The sequence below is a fragment of the Poeciliopsis prolifica genome, unplaced genomic scaffold (assembly GCF_027474105.1).
Source record: "Poeciliopsis prolifica strain line A6 unplaced genomic scaffold, Auburn_PproV2 SCAFFOLD002, whole genome shotgun sequence".
NCBI lineage: Eukaryota > Metazoa > Chordata > Actinopteri > Cyprinodontiformes > Poeciliidae > Poeciliopsis > Poeciliopsis prolifica.
The window spans coordinates 3000158-3016759 of NW_026562377.1; the positions used below are offsets into that span (position 1 = coordinate 3000158).

At 35.8% G+C, this 16602-nt stretch overlaps 1 protein-coding gene across 4 annotated transcripts in view; it reads right to left on the minus strand.

The window, feature by feature from the left end:
• Window positions 1-16602, minus strand: part of LOC129373265 (discs large homolog 1-like protein) — a 113555-nt gene that overhangs the window by 88636 nt on the left and 8317 nt on the right. Inside the window, exon 1 of one of the 4 annotated variants that reach the window (XM_055051151.1) lies at window positions 13658-14043. The exons of 1 other annotated variant lie outside the window; for it this stretch is intronic. In XM_055051151.1, the coding sequence (XP_054907126.1) occupies window positions 13658-13690 (33 nt within the window). In that variant the 5' untranslated portion in view covers window positions 13691-14043. Of the gene's footprint in view, window positions 1-4439; window positions 5314-13657; window positions 14044-16602 lie in introns of those variants that run through there. 2 more of the 4 variants (XM_055051160.1, XM_055051143.1) reach the window with 2 other exon arrangements.

Genomic DNA, 16602 nt, shown 5'->3' on the forward strand with positions numbered 1-16602 from the left:
TCTTACCCTTCCCGTGACATTCAGCCCGGTTTATTTTCTCTCCGCCTCTCGCCATGGCGTTTTGTTGTTCGCTGTCATGTCGGTAATTAGTGAAAAGCGCCGGGAAAAATAATGTGGCGGGAAGGATTTGAGGGGCAGGGCGCTAGGACCATGAGGAAACCCTGTCACAACGCTGCACGCGCTTGCCCTCTGCACTTAGCCACACAAACACACGCGCACTTAACCGTTATTTCAATCATTTCTATTTTTATTTAGACGGTAAAACGCCTCTAAAATGAATGAATATATAAATAAAAGACATTTAAAACGGGTTTTTTGTCTATTTGTGAGTTGGATAAGAAATATGAGCCTTTTTAATTAGAACTAAGCCTGCAGATTGACCACACACACACACACACACACACACACACACACACAGGCTCTAACATACACACATCTAGAGACGCAGGAAGATGTGAAGTGTGTGTACACGCTTGCTGTCATGTGTTAGTGTGTCAGCCAGTCCTGCATAGCCAGAGAAACGTGACTAGATTGGGAGCAGATTCAGCATCCTGGTACGTGTGTGTGTGTGTGTGTGTGTGTGTGTGTGTGTGTGTGTGTGACAGAGTAAAGCCAGGCGTTAGTCACGCTTGGTGAGATATGAAAGAGCAGGGGATCCTCTGCCGTAAGGAACTTCTCTCTCACACACGTCTGCATCTTTCTCTTTCCCTGCATCATCCCATTCTTTGCATCCCTCACTTCGCTATCTTTAATGCGTTGTAGGTCTGCATGCAGCAAAAAAAGCACCTATTGGTGGCAGACAGCAGCTAAAATCTTTTAATAGAGTCAAACATATGGTTATCTGTTAAAAGCTTTTCCTTAAAATTGTGGCTATGGCATGACAAATGTAACAACTGAGATCAAATTTGTTGTTTTTATTTAATAAAATGAATATTTTCCCACAGAAGATGCAAGTTTTTGGCAAATTTAATCAGGAATCAAAGAAAATCTGGATTTAAAGGAAGATTTTTTTCTGCTCGACTTCGAGAGGGTAGCAGTCCGTGAAGCGTCTTGCGGACAAACACGCAGACCTTTACAGAAATAGAAGAACAGATTCATCTATTTTGAATGTGTTCAAATGTCTGACCTAGTTAAGGTGGTCTTGATTTATCTTCTGAGGCACTTAAACACACTCAGAAATGGACACATCGCAGGCGAGGTAAAAATAAAAGCAGCTCATTCTCTTGCATTCAAAATTCATTTGCAACATGTTTTATGTTTAATCGTTTAACTGATTCATATTATCTTTTCCTTATGGGAGCCTAGAGACAATCTGCAGATTTAAAAGAGGAGAAATAAATTCAATATTTGATCATTCAAAAAAATATTTTTTTTTCTGGTTGAACAAAGAAACTAAATCCTCTTTTGATTTGTAATGGAATATTTCTAAAAATATTTGTTCAAATATTTGTTTAAACTGTCACTATGTCATGACAGTGTAGTATGAGACAGACAATTGTGGGAAAAAAACAACAAGCTCCTCTGCTTTTTCCCAGCGCTGACTATAAACAACCAATCAGAGCCAGAAGGCGGGTCTTGGCGCTGACAATCACTCTCCATGTGGCACTGCACGTCTCCATAGTTATAAATGGTGTCTGAGAACAGTAAGTTGTTTCTCTGCCATTAGCACATTTATCAGCAAATACAATAGGATGATTGACAGCGCTAAGTCCCTCCCCCAGCTCTGATTGGTTGATTTTGGTTTGGTCTTTTCATACATTATGTCTTATAAACTGTCACAAAATGGTGACAGCTTTAAAAAATATGTAAAAAAAACATATTATTATGCTGCAGCTTTCATGTTAAATTTTAACAACTTTGAAATGTTTTTGGTTATCTAGAAAACTGCCATAAAAATGAAGTTGCTAAAACTGGAGTTTAAACAACTGCTGACAAAGAAAGACTCAAAAAAAAAGACTTTTCAACATTTAGCATCAGAACAATAAACTCAAAAGAAACCTAACATAATTACAAACCAAAATCATTACAGACACCACAATCCCATTTTGTCATTGGAATACAGCGAGTACAATAAGAAGATTGACAGCGCTAAGTCCCTCCTCCTGGCTCTGATTGGTTGATTTTCTTCGGGAGCCATCTTTTTATATAATGTCTGTCTCATAACCTGTCATGACATGGTGACAGTTTGAGTAAATGTGTGAAAAAAATTAATTATACTTCAACTTATTTTTAAAAACTTTAATATTTCAATTAGCAAAGCAGCCTTTTCAACACTTAGCATCTGATCAACAAACCAACATAATTCCAAACAAAATCATTGCAGACTCCACAGTCCCCAATTTATTCTCGTCTCTATATTCTGCCTCGCTTTACTTGTAGAGGACAAAACTACGGCTCTTTCAGCTGAGCGCGCTTCTGTTGACTCGTTCTTCCCTCTCTGGCTGCAGTGTAGCTGTTGTCTCTCGGCCAGCCTCTATCTAACAGGCTGTCACGCTGAGATGATCTAATAGGACAGAAGTAGAGTCCATACATATCATTATAGCCTCGGTGCTGCACTGTAGCCATGAATGTATGCACTCATTTACAAGCAGAGTCCTGCGGTTTTATCATAACAGAATATTGCACACTTACTTGTGGGAACTAAATATTCTCCTTGCAGCACAAAACGCTCAACACTCAAAGAGCGGGGAGAGGAAATGAACTGTTTGTGTCTCCCACACTTTAGCTCAACCAGGTGTGGATTTCTTATGAATGTACTATTTAAAAATGCACCAACACGTCAAAGAAATCGCTGCTTAAACTGCCTGGATGGAAGTTTAATATTTAATGTGTCGGTTTTCCGCTCAGTGGTTTCAGAGTACCGATGATTTAGGTTGTACTGATTTGTTAATGTTACATAATCAGCATGCGAGTAAAGAAATTCAGTAGAATAAGAAATTTAACAGTTTCTTAATGAAAAGTCGATTGAGAATGGGAAACGTGTATATTTATTAGTTTCAGAGATGTAGTGTAATTTAACTATGTTGTGAGACATAATCTGTGAAATATTTGGGCTTAACCTAAAAAAAAAAAAAAAAACACCAATCCTGGTTAAAAACAACCAATCAGAGCCAGGAAGAGGGCGCTGTCAATCAACCTCTTGTACATTGTTCAATGTGCTAAAGGCGGGAAAACAACAGGAAACAGTCATCTGAGGCTATGCTAACTAGCATTAGCATTCGTTGCAGCTGCAGCTAAGCAGAGAGTAAACAGGACAGGATGAGCATGAGCATGATTGACAACGCTAAGACCCTCCTCCTCGCTCTGACTGGTTGGTTCTGACTGAATGGGGTGTTGCTGCAGTACATTTTACAGATTATCTGTTTTACAAGATACTGCGAGTATAAAAGTTGTATAATGCAGCATTAATTTAATACATATGATGTCTTTTTTTATTTTTTAGAAAATGTTACAGGTCTGTCTGCTTTGGAGTCAACACCAAATTTATACAAGGAATTCAAAGCAAGCATTATTTTATAAAGTATTTTTGGTGTTTTTCTTTGTTTACCATGTTCATAGTAACATTTGGCTCTAACAAGATGCCATAAGTAAATAGTCTAATGGAGTTATTTTTAATTACACTTAAGTTGTGACTCCTGCAAATCTTCTTTTGTCAGAATTTAATCAGAAACAGTTTGATAACGTCACCACAATCCGAAACAACACAATAATTACTTCCCTACATCCATAGAATCTTACTGGCTGCAAACAGGAGCTTTAAATAGCTTGCGACCTTTTGACCTACAATCTCAGGTGAGAAGTTGCATTACTTTCATTTAACCAGACGTCGGCAGAGTATCTCAAAATTGTACTCAAGTAAAAGTAGCATGACTTCTACATATTTTTATTCAAGTAAAAAGTCAAATAAATTACTCAAGTCGCAGTAATAAGTATTTGGTAAAAGGTTTACTTCAGTACTGAGTAACTGATCAAATCATCAATCATTTAACATTTAAAAATTACATCATCAGACTGACAAAAATGTCAAGTTGATTGGAAATTTTGGTATTTTAAGGACAAAAATGACAATAATTCATATAAGTAAAAAAAAAAAAAACAAAATGAGGAAAAATATATTTATATTCTAAATCAGTTTCTTTCGATAAGAAATTTTAACAAACGCTGCAGGTGTGTGTGTGTCTGGTGAATTTGTGGTTAAAACATGTTTGCTCCTAAAAGTTGTTTTTTTCTACATTAGTAACTGAAGTAAATGCAATTGAGTAAACATATCTAGTTACTGTTTAACAAAATGAAAGACACTCTCAACAGAATCCTGTCAAACATCAAACTAACTGAACCTACTTTTATGTTCCTCGTCAAACCTTTTCTCACATTCAGCTGCAGGAAGCAAACTCTCAGCCCAAGTCCTCCCTCTCTCCTCCACTCCCAACTCCACTTACCTTGCATCCAAACATCAGAGATATGGTGTTGTTGGTGCATGCTACTTTGCAGTGGCACAACATGTGGCTAACGTTAGCTAGCTGGTCCCACGCTGGGGGGGCATCCTATCCTTCATGCACACTTTTTCTCACTCACACACCTCCACGCGCTTGCTCACGCTTACACACACACACATGCACATGCATGTGTTGTATCAACCGCGCTCCATCCTGTCCCGCCGTCCCCTGCTCTTCTACCAGCGCCCCCCTTCGCCAAATCCCACCGCCACCCTCAGCTGTGGCAGGCCAGCGTCCTCTCCCTCACACTCTTCATTGCTCTCATCAGCATCATCTTCATCAGTGGGATCCTCATAGCTGGTCAGGATGCAAGGAGCAACATGGTCCCTGTCTGCCTGGGCTCCAGCATGTGTGACCGTGTGTGTAGAAGGGGGTTAGCACGTGTGTTTTCAGTGGGAGTGTGTCGACCTGGCTGTATGTGTGTGCAGTAAAAAGATCAAATAAAATTTTGGAAATGTGTGTCAGGATGTATGTCCCTTCCTCGGCAGCAGCGGCGGTCCCGGTTCTGTGTCTCCTCTGTTTCTGTCTGTCTGACTGTTTGCGTCTCTCTCTCTTTCGCTGTCCTTCTCTCTCTCTTTCTCTCCCGGTTCGCTCCACTGACTCCCTTAGCCCGCCTCCCAACACAAAAATCAATGAGAAGTAGAAACAAAGACACAGAAAGAGAAATTCAGTTTTTTGAACTACATCACTTAATCATGAGAGGCGCCATGATGGATGTCGGAAGTGAGGGACGGTAGTATTGATCAGAGAGACTGAAATTGTTTTCCTAAGTTGTTTTTACCAGTTTATTCATGATTTCTTCTTGTTCAAGTCGAGCTGATTTGTCTGTGAAGGTAACACACCTGGTTGGGGCTCAAAGGCGGACAAAAGTTGGAAACAGCTAGCTAAGAAATCGGCCTGTTCCTCCTCTCTCCTGACGAGTAGATTCAATTACCGACTTTGTCTGAATTCACACCACATGCTTTATATCACTATGTCATAAACAACGTTTCGCCTTTACAGTGGAGATGCATTAAAAATTTACAAAAGACTACATGCTAACCAGTTTTTTATGCGGCATTGCGTCTGCGATTACCAATAGTGATGGTTTGCCACAAAGTGATATTTGACTTCTATGAAATTTACTTCAAATTATTATTTGTTTTTAACACTTAACACTACCACAGAAGCTAACATTTATAGTTTTCCCTCGCTACTGTTGGAGGTACAACCAATCAGCACTAAGAAAAATAAATGGGCTCCTTGATTGGCTGTTTAGCAACAGCTAATATCGTGTTAATCACCATTGCATCTCAATATTTCAGCTTCCCAAGCTGCATTTTCAAAAATATTTTAGATTTAAGTCGTAAGTCAAACATGCACTGTTTCATCAATAATTTGGAGTTATGGTCACAGAAGAATTTATGGATACAGAATCTATACCGATAAAATTTCATTATCATAGGAACATCCATTGTTACTTTAGTCTTAATGTCAATCTAAGCAATCTGGCACCTTTGTGCTGTTGTATCACAGCCATAAGCACAGTGCACAATGTTTACTTTTCCATCCGAGCTTTTTGCCTGACGGGTTCAGCAGTTGGCCGACCGTGACATCTGCCGCACTCTTCCTGAGCATTGCATTAAGACTGTGGGTTAACCAGTTAAATCTAGTTAAAACCTTTGCCAAAAGAGAAGAAATTAAGCAAATGTTGTTGTTTATCGATAAAGTCTCCTGGTGGAACTAGAACCTTTTCATCAATATTAAGGAAGTGTATTTAAAACAAGCTGCGATATCTTGCTGAAATGTTACTTGTAAGTGTGTGTTATTGCAAGTGAACTAAAATATTTGCACTAGAAACCAGATTGAAATTACTTAGTGAGACTTTATGTTTTTGGAGAGTCTTTCTTTGAAACCTGCTTATTTGCCGCTTGAGGTATGAATAGTGCAAAGTGTTCAATCACCACTTTCACCTTGATTCTCTTTTTGTAAAAGGCAATTTGGAGCAAAACGGCAGCAAAAATAGAGGAAAATGGAAAAACACAGAGCTGCTTTTCTTCAACTCCAGTTTGTTGTGATATTCTCAGAAAGGACCTGCAGCTGGTGCAAATTTTTATTTAAGAAAACAAAAATGATGCTGAACTGGAGAATTATGAAGCTTTAACTGCAGAATTAAAAGGTCTGCAAGGTTTTATTGTATTAAAATTTAATTCAGTAACTGTAAGAGCTCAACTGTCAGCCATGTACAGTGAGATATTGAGGATGCATGTACATTATTTAATTGCTGCAGTCTATTTTTAGAACATGTCCAGCAGAGTTTCATTAACAGCTAAGCAACTTTTTTTTTTCCTGGATGACCCTGCAGGATTTTATTCAACACCTCGGTATTTGCACATCTGCTCTGTCAGCACATAAACCATATTAAACTAGTAAAATGTGCAAACTCTAGTCTGTGTTAAGTTCACCTCGTTATAGTTACTACAATAATAAATGTTTTATTACATAATGTTAAATTAAAAAGCTGTTTTCAGTAAATAAAACTTGCAAAAAGATTAAAGCTTCAACTCAGTAAAAAAAACAGATTTACAGTTATTTAATTAGTTTTATTTGAGTGACTTTTTGGAAAAAATTTACTTTTACGAGTATTTTTACTATACTAGAATCTTTGGTTTGGGGTTTTTATCTTTTTCAAATGCATTTATGTTATAGGTGGTATAAAATGCCAATTAAAATGGTTGTTTCTGTAAAGCTTGTATTTTTACATTTACTTGAGTTATTTTATTGTGAATTATTTTTACTCTTACTTTCTGGATTTTCTTCCCACTGGATGAAAAACAAACATGTTTTAACCAAAAATTCACCAGACACACACCTGCAGTGTTTGTAAGAGTTTATATGTTTGTTATTGAAAGAATCTGATTTGGAAAAAAAACATTTTACCTGATTTATTTATTTATTTATTTATATTATTAATGTGAATTATTGTTATTTTGGTCCTTAAAATGAGAATCTTTTCTCTCAACTTTATATTTTGGCCCATCAGATGTAATTTTAAAATAAAATTAAATAGATTGATAATTTGACTCAGTACTTGAGTAAAATTTTTAACACCAAATCCTTCTTTTTTTTTTTTTTTTGGATTAATTGCTTTCACGGCTACTTTTTACTTTGACTTGAGCAAAAATATGTCGATGAGGTGAGACTCTTACTTGAGTCCAATTTTTGTCCTCACCTCTGGTAAAAACCATAGTACTTGATCAATATACAAATATATATATACATTTGAAAACTGTTTACTTATGTTTATTATAGTACATTTAGTTAGTATGAATATGATTATATTTTTGTCATTTTTTCTCTGCTTTATGATATTTTGTTGTATGATGTTTAAATGTTTTCTGAGCAGGTCGTTATTGAAAATTTGAGTTTGTTCTCAATCAAATAATCTAGTTAAAGGATAATAACAAGAGAAACAAAGGCAATTAACACACTTTCAGCTTTTTTCATACATTTTTTAAACATAAATCACCAGCCGCGTTTCCATTGCGCGTTTTGATATTTAGAAAATAAATTTGCTTAATGAAAACGCACCAGTTTTGAAAAAATAAAATCATCTTTGATAAACAATTTTTGGTTCTAAAATAAGGTGAGTTTTTGTTTTTTGTGTCAAAATTGATTTATTTCACTAAACAGATTTTCTTTGCTTGAGTCACATGATCAACTGCCGGATGTTACTTCTGTCAGAAACCACGAAGAAGACAACAGGAAGTAGTCAATTACTTATTGCTGGACAAATTATTCTTGTGTGATATTAATTGCTCCTCTTATTTAATGGAAACACCACAACAGCAAAAATAGTTTTTCTTAAATGCACATTTGTAAAAAGAAACGCGGCTTGTGATTTCCAATGAAAATATTTTGGTTACTTTCCCTGCAGAAACAGTTTCACAGTGTTAGATGTTTTTTAAAATAAATGTTTTAGGTTTAATTCACTGTCCCAGTAAACATAATGTGAATATCAACTTGCATGAAGAGTGTTTTCAAACTTCCAGCCCCAGAGGAATAATTTTGACTCTGCTTTAGCCTCTATAATCAGGCAATAATTTATAGTGGCTCGCCATCCTCTCAGCTGGAAACAAGTTTGACCCAGCTGGTCCTTGCCTTGAGTATCTTTTCTTTCTTTTATGTCTGCTGCCCTCCTTTTTGCCAAGAGTAATCATTAATCTAAACTGCTGAGAACTCAGCCGTTTGGAGAACATAATATTACTTTCTGGCTAGTCTTTTTATGTTCTAGTATTAAAACTAATAATGAACTATTGAGTTTAGAGACAGTTTAACTGATTGTGTGTACAGGGTGTAAAGATCCCCTCACAATCTCCCTGCTGGAGGGAAAAAAGCTGCAAGCCGACAATAATTAGCATTGGTTTTAGCTTCACGTTGTCAAAATAACACGGTAAATCGTAAATATATGGCAGGTTTATTAAAGAAAAGGGAATGCAGTGCTGACAACTACGAAACAAGGTCAGGAAACAGTTTTAATTATGGAAAAAATAACGAGAGAGATGGAGGGAGGGAAGTAGTTCAGTCATGCTAGCTTGACTATGACAACCTTAACATGTAGATGTGCTGCAGAATTCTGTGTTTCTGTTCTGTTAAAAAACAAAAAAGAAGCGATCGAAAGACCAAATCTAGTAGAGCACACTGCAAAAACCCATTGCACACATTCAATAAAGTAATAAAACTGTACTTTTATGAATTAACATGCCATGTTTCTAATATTATGTTAAGTGTCTGTAAGTATTTTTGTAATAAATTGTTTTTTAGGGGTCTTTTTTATGATGTGGACTCCAGAAAGAATAGTTGTTACTGCAATGGTCAATGAGGATCCAAATAAATAAACAATAAATAGAAGTTTATAGTTTTTGCATGCAGATGATTTAATCTAATAGATTACCTTCTGAATTTATATGGAAACTATTAAGACAGAAGGCAATGAACAAATGGCTCACTAGTAAATTAAATATAAGTAGCAATATTTTGGTAATTTTCTTTTAGTTAAATGAAACCAGGTAGTTTAACGTTTTTGATTTCAGTGAGAAATTAATAATAATAATAAAAAAAAGACGAAAGACAGAAAGAAGGGCAGAGGAAGTCAAATAACTCAAGGCTCAGATGAGGCTCTTGATGCTGACGGCTGGGCCATCTGGGCTACAACACACACACACACACACACACACACACACACACACACACACACACACACACACACACACACACACACACACACACTCACACACACACATACACACAGTGGTGTCGCTGTTGTTACCTTTGGCTTCTCACCTTCAGTTGAAAACAACTCAGCGTGACGGTGAATAAGACAGAAAGTGGAGGAATGCAGATCAGCAAGAGAACAAAGCATCACTTGGGGTCACCGAAGAAAACAACAACAAAAACAAGAAAAAAAGGAAAAACGGAAAAAGATTCTGACAAAAAACAATCAACTTTATAAGCTGCAGCAGAGCTGGACAGGAACTCGTTACATTTACTTGAGTAACTTTTGAAAAAACACTTTTTACTAGGTGGTGATTTTCACTTTTACTTGAATAATTTTATTATCGAGTATTTTTACTCTTACTTGATTAAAGTTTCTGGATTTTCTACCCCCTGAATCAAAAACAAACACCAACATTTCCACTTAACTTTATATTTAATCCATCTAATAATGTAATTTCTTAATATTTAATGATTGATATTTGATCAGTTTCTCAGCAACAGAGTTGGGTAAAGACTGCTTACATCTACTTGACTAATCTTTTTGAAACAATTTATTTTAAGGAGTATTTTTTACTCTTTCTTGTCTGATATTTTTAGGAACGAAACGACAATAATCCTGCGTTTTTCCAAATCAGTTTCTTTCAATAAAAACTTCTGACACTTTTAACACAAACTGCAGGTGTGTGTCTGTGTCTGGTGAATTTTCAGTTAGAAATAAATACTTCATCATAAAATTACTCAAGTAGAAATAAAAATTACAACCTAGTGAAAATACTCCAAAACGTAGATTTTGTTTAAAAAGCGTTACTCAATAAATGCAATTGAGTAAATATAACGAGTTACCATCCAGCTCTGACTAAAATACACAGTAGAAATTTGCACAGAAAAAGCCAAAAACAAACAAAAAAAAAACTAAATTTTAAGATTTAATACCAACATCCAGCCAGAAGTTGGAAGAAGAAAAAATAAAATCATGCAGGAGACAAATGAAAGAAACGTGTCAGGATGAGGCTGGAAGCTAATGAGCCTAGCAGGCATGATGCACTACATGTAAACATTAGTAGGTCAGCCAGCACAGAAATAACTACACTGCTAGCATGTCAACGTCTTACGCTCTCTTCCAGCCAATCAAATCATTCTCCATTCTTCATGTTGAGCAATTACTAACAACTGCAGGGGGCAACATTTAGAAAACGGCTGAATTTGTTTAACCAGCTGTGAATTCAGGTTACCGATAAAAACTGACTTTATATCCATCAGCGTCTCGGTTCTGCAGCATCCCAGCACAGAAATCAACAGAGCTGAAGGGAAACATTAATAAGGTTATTTTTAGAGCCTTTAGTAATTATAAATACTGACAGACGTTCAGCTGCTGATGAAGCTGAACTGTAAATGTTTTGCATTAGGAAGCATTTTATAGCTCATGCAGTCGGGGTCATCTGCAGTACATCCATTCATACAGTGCCACTATGTGGTAAAACATGAACACAGCAGTATCAGAAATTATTCAACAATTTAATTACCTGAACCTCATTAAACTCAGTTTAACTGTAAACTTTAAATAGTTTCAACAAATTGAACAAATAGTGTAAAAAAAAAATCAGCTCCAAACTGACCTGAGTGAAACTAATTTTGTTCTAGAAAAGATTCTATCCATGCTTCATTTACTATATTTCATTTATAAGAAGCTTTCTAAAATAAATAAACTCGTGATTTTGCCAATTTATAACAAATCTTGACTATTTTTCAGCAAAGTACCTGGTCAAAACTCTACGATAAGAATAAATCTTTGCACCAAAACCGACGAGACAATAAGAATGTAGATCGATAAGCTAAGATGCTGCATTTATATATCTAGATTCTTTCGTACTTCCTGTAAATCAGCCTGATTATGCAAAAAAGTTAAACTTTTTTTTACTTGTGCAAAATTACATTTCTAAACCATTTACTATAAATACTTATTAAAGTAATGGAAGAAATGAGGGGACGAATTTAAAAAGGTCTGATTTATCTTTCAAGAGGGTTTTCAAAACTAAGAAAACAAACACAATAAAACCTGATGGAAGAGAAGTATGCAGTCCAAAAATATTTAATAATCCAATAATGCAACTTTTGTGCAGGTATTGCTTTAAATCAATATTATAACAGAGCAGATTTTGGCTACGACACACGGAAGAATATCGGGACAAAAACAAAATCTTTTTCCTCAGAATTCTGACTTTTGATCTCAGAAGGTTAAAATAAAGAATCTGAGATCAAAGTGAGAAATCTGTAGAAAACAAAAGTCAGAAATCTAATATAAAAAAAGTCAGAATTCTGAAAAAAATCAGAATTCTAAAAATAAATATCTGAATTCTGATTTTCTTTCTCCCCCAAATGTCTTAATCCTCTTCCTTAAAGATGACTAAGCTATCATTATTTTTTGTTATTTTGTAAAAATTAGACAAATATGTAACTCTGTCTTATTTATTTATCATGTGAATCCGATTTAGTGAAATCACACTGAAAAAAATGGTGATCCAACTTAAAAATAATTTAATTAATTTCATTAACGAGTGATTAAATTACTTTTATCCAACCAAATGTTAACTTCATTATATTTGGAGCTCCATCTTATTCTTTTTTTCAGTGCAGAACAACAAACTAAACGAAGGAGATTTTGATTCAACACCTGCTGAGCGTCAGCAAAAACGTTATCTTCTGGCAAACAGAATTATAGGAACTAATTGTTTCAGGTTGAATGCGTTTCCCTGGGGGAAGATTCGACGTTGCACCAGGACAGAAAAACTGACGATCCGATAGAGCTGACTGTCCTGGAGCTGCAGAGTCGCCTGACTTCAGTCGCATTAATTATTTACAGAAAAACTCTTTGGAACGCTGACAAAAAATCATGCAAGGATTGGATGGGATGAGCGATCTGGTTTGGCAGAACATCATGGAGTCCAGGACTCAGCGGGATAAATAAATAAATCAGTCTGATTCCTGTAACGTCTGTCTAATGTCTAAAAATGGAACTGGAAAATAATTGGTTTTCAGATGAATTGTTTGTATATTTTATATCTCCTCTTGTTCTTGCAAAGAATGTCTGCATATAGCAAAGATTAGTCATTCACCTAATGGGATCTGCTGCTCAGGGTCGACAGTATAAATGATTGTAGTTTCCTTTCTACTACTGATAAGCAGTAACTGCATTTATTCAATTACAGTTACTTGAGTATGAAGTATTTCTACTCTTACTTGAGTAAAATATCTGGATTTTCTACCCACTGAGTGAAAAACAAACCAAAAATCCACCAGACACAGACACACACCTGCAGTTTCTCTTAAAATTTCATTATTGTTTTATTGAAAGAAACTGATTTGGAAACAAATAATTTTTGCCTAATTTTGTTATTTTTTTGTTGTTTATAAGAATTATTGTCACTTTTGTCCTTAAAATGCCAAAATGTCCACTTAACTTTATATTTATAATTGTAACATTAGATTGCAAATCATATGCAGCGTGTGGTTTCTCTGAAGCAGTTAGCGAGGCGCTAACTGTGGGCGCTAAGCTCAGTGAATCCACAACTTCCGCACCGACTAATCCGCTTCAGTTACTCAGCTGTTACTACACAACCTCTGACACAGTTCCCAAAAAACTGGATAGGATTCTGTACTTTGATGCCCCAAAATGTGTCATTTTGTTTGAGGACATAAGTCGTTGATGTCTCCTCATTTGAACTGAATCTGACTGAGTCACTGCAAAAACAGGAACAATCCTGACATGCTTTATGTAAAATCAACTCATTTAAAGCTAAATTTAAAAAGCACAATGCATGAAATTTCACATTTTTTCATCAGCTTTATTCTAAAAACTAAAAAATAAAAGGACTAAATTAAAATTTTAAACCAAATAAACACGTTACATTGTCTGAAGAAGTAGAGTTGCTGTAATCCATCTTTAAAAGTAGCGCTCATGCATCCTGGACCAGCAGGGAAATCCACATTCTCGTCCCAGTTTTTTTCTTTATTTCACAAATCCTTAAAGACTTTTCATTTTTCTCTCTCAAGTTTGTGTAGATCAAGGTAAACAAAGTCTTACATTCCTTTGTTAGTCCGACTCCAGAACCAGATCTCTTGTTTCCATCTCGTTTGGAGGATCCGTCCCCCATTAAATCATGAGTTGATCGATTCGCCTCCTCCAAGTCCCATCACAACGCCAGCCGGATAAAAGGTCAGCTGTAGTGTCACCAGTTTTTGGTGAAACAAAGTTTAAAAAAGCCAAATAAAACTGAGTACACAGCAACGTCATGCAGAAAAAGTCAGACTGCACTTGTCTCTATTTTTTGCTTTTCGCCTTTTGTCCGTCCTAAAATAGCTCCACCTTCGTAAAGTCTATTAGGAGCCTAAGGTAAGCCTCTTAGGAGGAACTCCAGCACTCCTGATGAATAATGCCAAACAGCAATTACAGATAAAACCAGAGCTGCATTTAAGCCTCGCTAAATCAAAGAGGGAAAGAAAGAATACTTACTGAGAATGAGTCAAATACCAAATATTGTATGGACAAAATCAAAAAATATTCACTGCAAAAACAGAAAAGTTGATCATTTCTGGCCTAACTTTTCAGTAAGATATAAGACCTTCTTTCAAGGGAATAACTCCGTAATATCGATTAAATTTTTCTATGTTTTAAGTGAAATAATCTGCCATTGGAATTAGTAATTTTTTAGTCAATATAAAGGAATTACATACTTAGCTCCTATATCTAACTGAAAGGTTGATTTTAAGTCAGTTTTGTCTTATTTCAAGTGTAATATAATATTTGCACTAAAAACGAGACCAAAATTAGTTGGTAAGGTTTTGTGTTTTTACAGTGCTGAGTTGAACAACAGCCAGGATTTAGCAATAGTTAGCTGAAAACTGGTTTGTGGGTCTTCTGCCTTCTACCAGAGCTAACTATAAACTACCAATCAGAGCCAGGAGGCGGCTCTTAGAGCTGCCAATCGCCCTCCTGCAGCTAGCGTAGCCTGTTGTGAACGTTATGGCTAGTTAGCATACCCACTGATGACGACAGATAAATGAATTTTCTGTAATGGTGATTTGTTTCTGTGCCTTTAGCACGTTTATCACCAACTCTATGAGATTGATTGACAGCATCAAGCCCCGCCTCCTCACTCTGATTGGTTGTTTTTGGGCAGTGGTGCATTTCTCCAGACAGCAATAGCAGAAGTGAGTTGAGTTGGATTACATCAGTCTTTTCAGATTATTCGTCTCATAACACGACATGCTGACAGTTTTAACAAAAACCATATTTTTTATATGCTACAACTTTGCTGTTACAACAGAAACGTGTAAAAGTTGGAAGTAAACTCAGAGGAATGAGCCGCGACAGTTTCCTGCAGTAATCTTGACCTCAACCATCACCCTCTCATTTTAATCCATTCGCTTAATCAGGTAAACCAGATTAAGCGAATGAATGTGAGATGGAATCCCTGCTGTCTTTTTCGCCAGGTTAGTTCGGAAAAGTCCACTGGCAAGATTAATGGGTTCGGGGGCTTAGTGGAGCAATCCAGGGTTTTCAAGGTCACAAAAGTCGCTGTCTTTAACCTTGCTGGATCAGTATGGCAATGCACCAAAGAGATTAAAAAAAATATGCAACTTGTGTGTGAAAATGCTAATTGCTAATGCAAAAATATTTTATGTTATTGATACATTCTCAAAAATAGTTTAATTACAAATTTTAAGCTTGGCTTATAGAAGTTTAACGAATTTTCCTCTTGACTTTTTAAAATGATCAACAACATCATCTTAAGTTTATTTCATCATAAATCATCAAAAGAATAATAAAAGAGGTTCCATAAATGCCTAATATATTAGCTTATTAGCTTAATTTCCATCCTGTTTCTGCAATGTTTCCTATCCTATCGGCCAACTGGTGCGTTCCCATCCCGTCAGGCAGTCTTTTGTTTGTCCCGTCAACCCACTTTCTCGCCTCTCTGGAAGCCACATGTGTTCAAACTGACAGCTAAACAGCAGCTCCAGATTTTCTTTAGCTTCGCTAACAACAAAATCTGTTTCTTTGAGATAGAAGGATAGAAATTAGAGCATATGTGTGAAACTCGAGGCCCAGCGGCCAAATCTGGCGCGTCGTAGATTTTTACGTGGCCCCCTTGGCTCTGCATTGCACCAATAAGTCCCTTCAGTTTAAACAGATCAACAAATCTCCACATTATTTTTTGATTTCACAGCAAATGTTCTCAAAGTTGGTCAAAGACATTTAGTTTTAGTGACTGCTGCCTCAGCTTTACTTGTTATAGTCCGTAAATGATCCGGCGAGTAATAAAGTCACATTTAACATCACACGTTAATGCAAATATTGTAAAAATTTCTTACAAATATTTCTAAATTGCCATCACAAAATCTGCATAAACAATCACAAAATCCTGGAGGAGCAGCTATTTATTGATATGTTAACAGTTAAATTGGTTTTATCAATATAACAACCGGCCCTTTAAGAGCATTCAGATTTTCGGCCCAAAATGACAAATGAGTTTGACATCCTGAATTAGAGCAAAAAGTAAATAATATCGGGCTAATTTGACTGCTCTGGTAAACCTTTGTGTATTTGCTATGACACAGTTAAAAACACAAAACCTCACCAAATAATTTGGTCTAGGTTCTACACTTGAAATAAGACAAACATAAAATTTACTTTTTAAAAGAAATAGAGGCTTGTTTTAAGTAAATATACTTTTTTAAATTTACTTAAAACAAGCCTCTACATCTTGTCGAAAAGTTTAAAAGTGTACGAAGATATTTGCAAAAATACTTCAATATATTCTTAGATAAGACGACTGTAAGTTTTGCAATC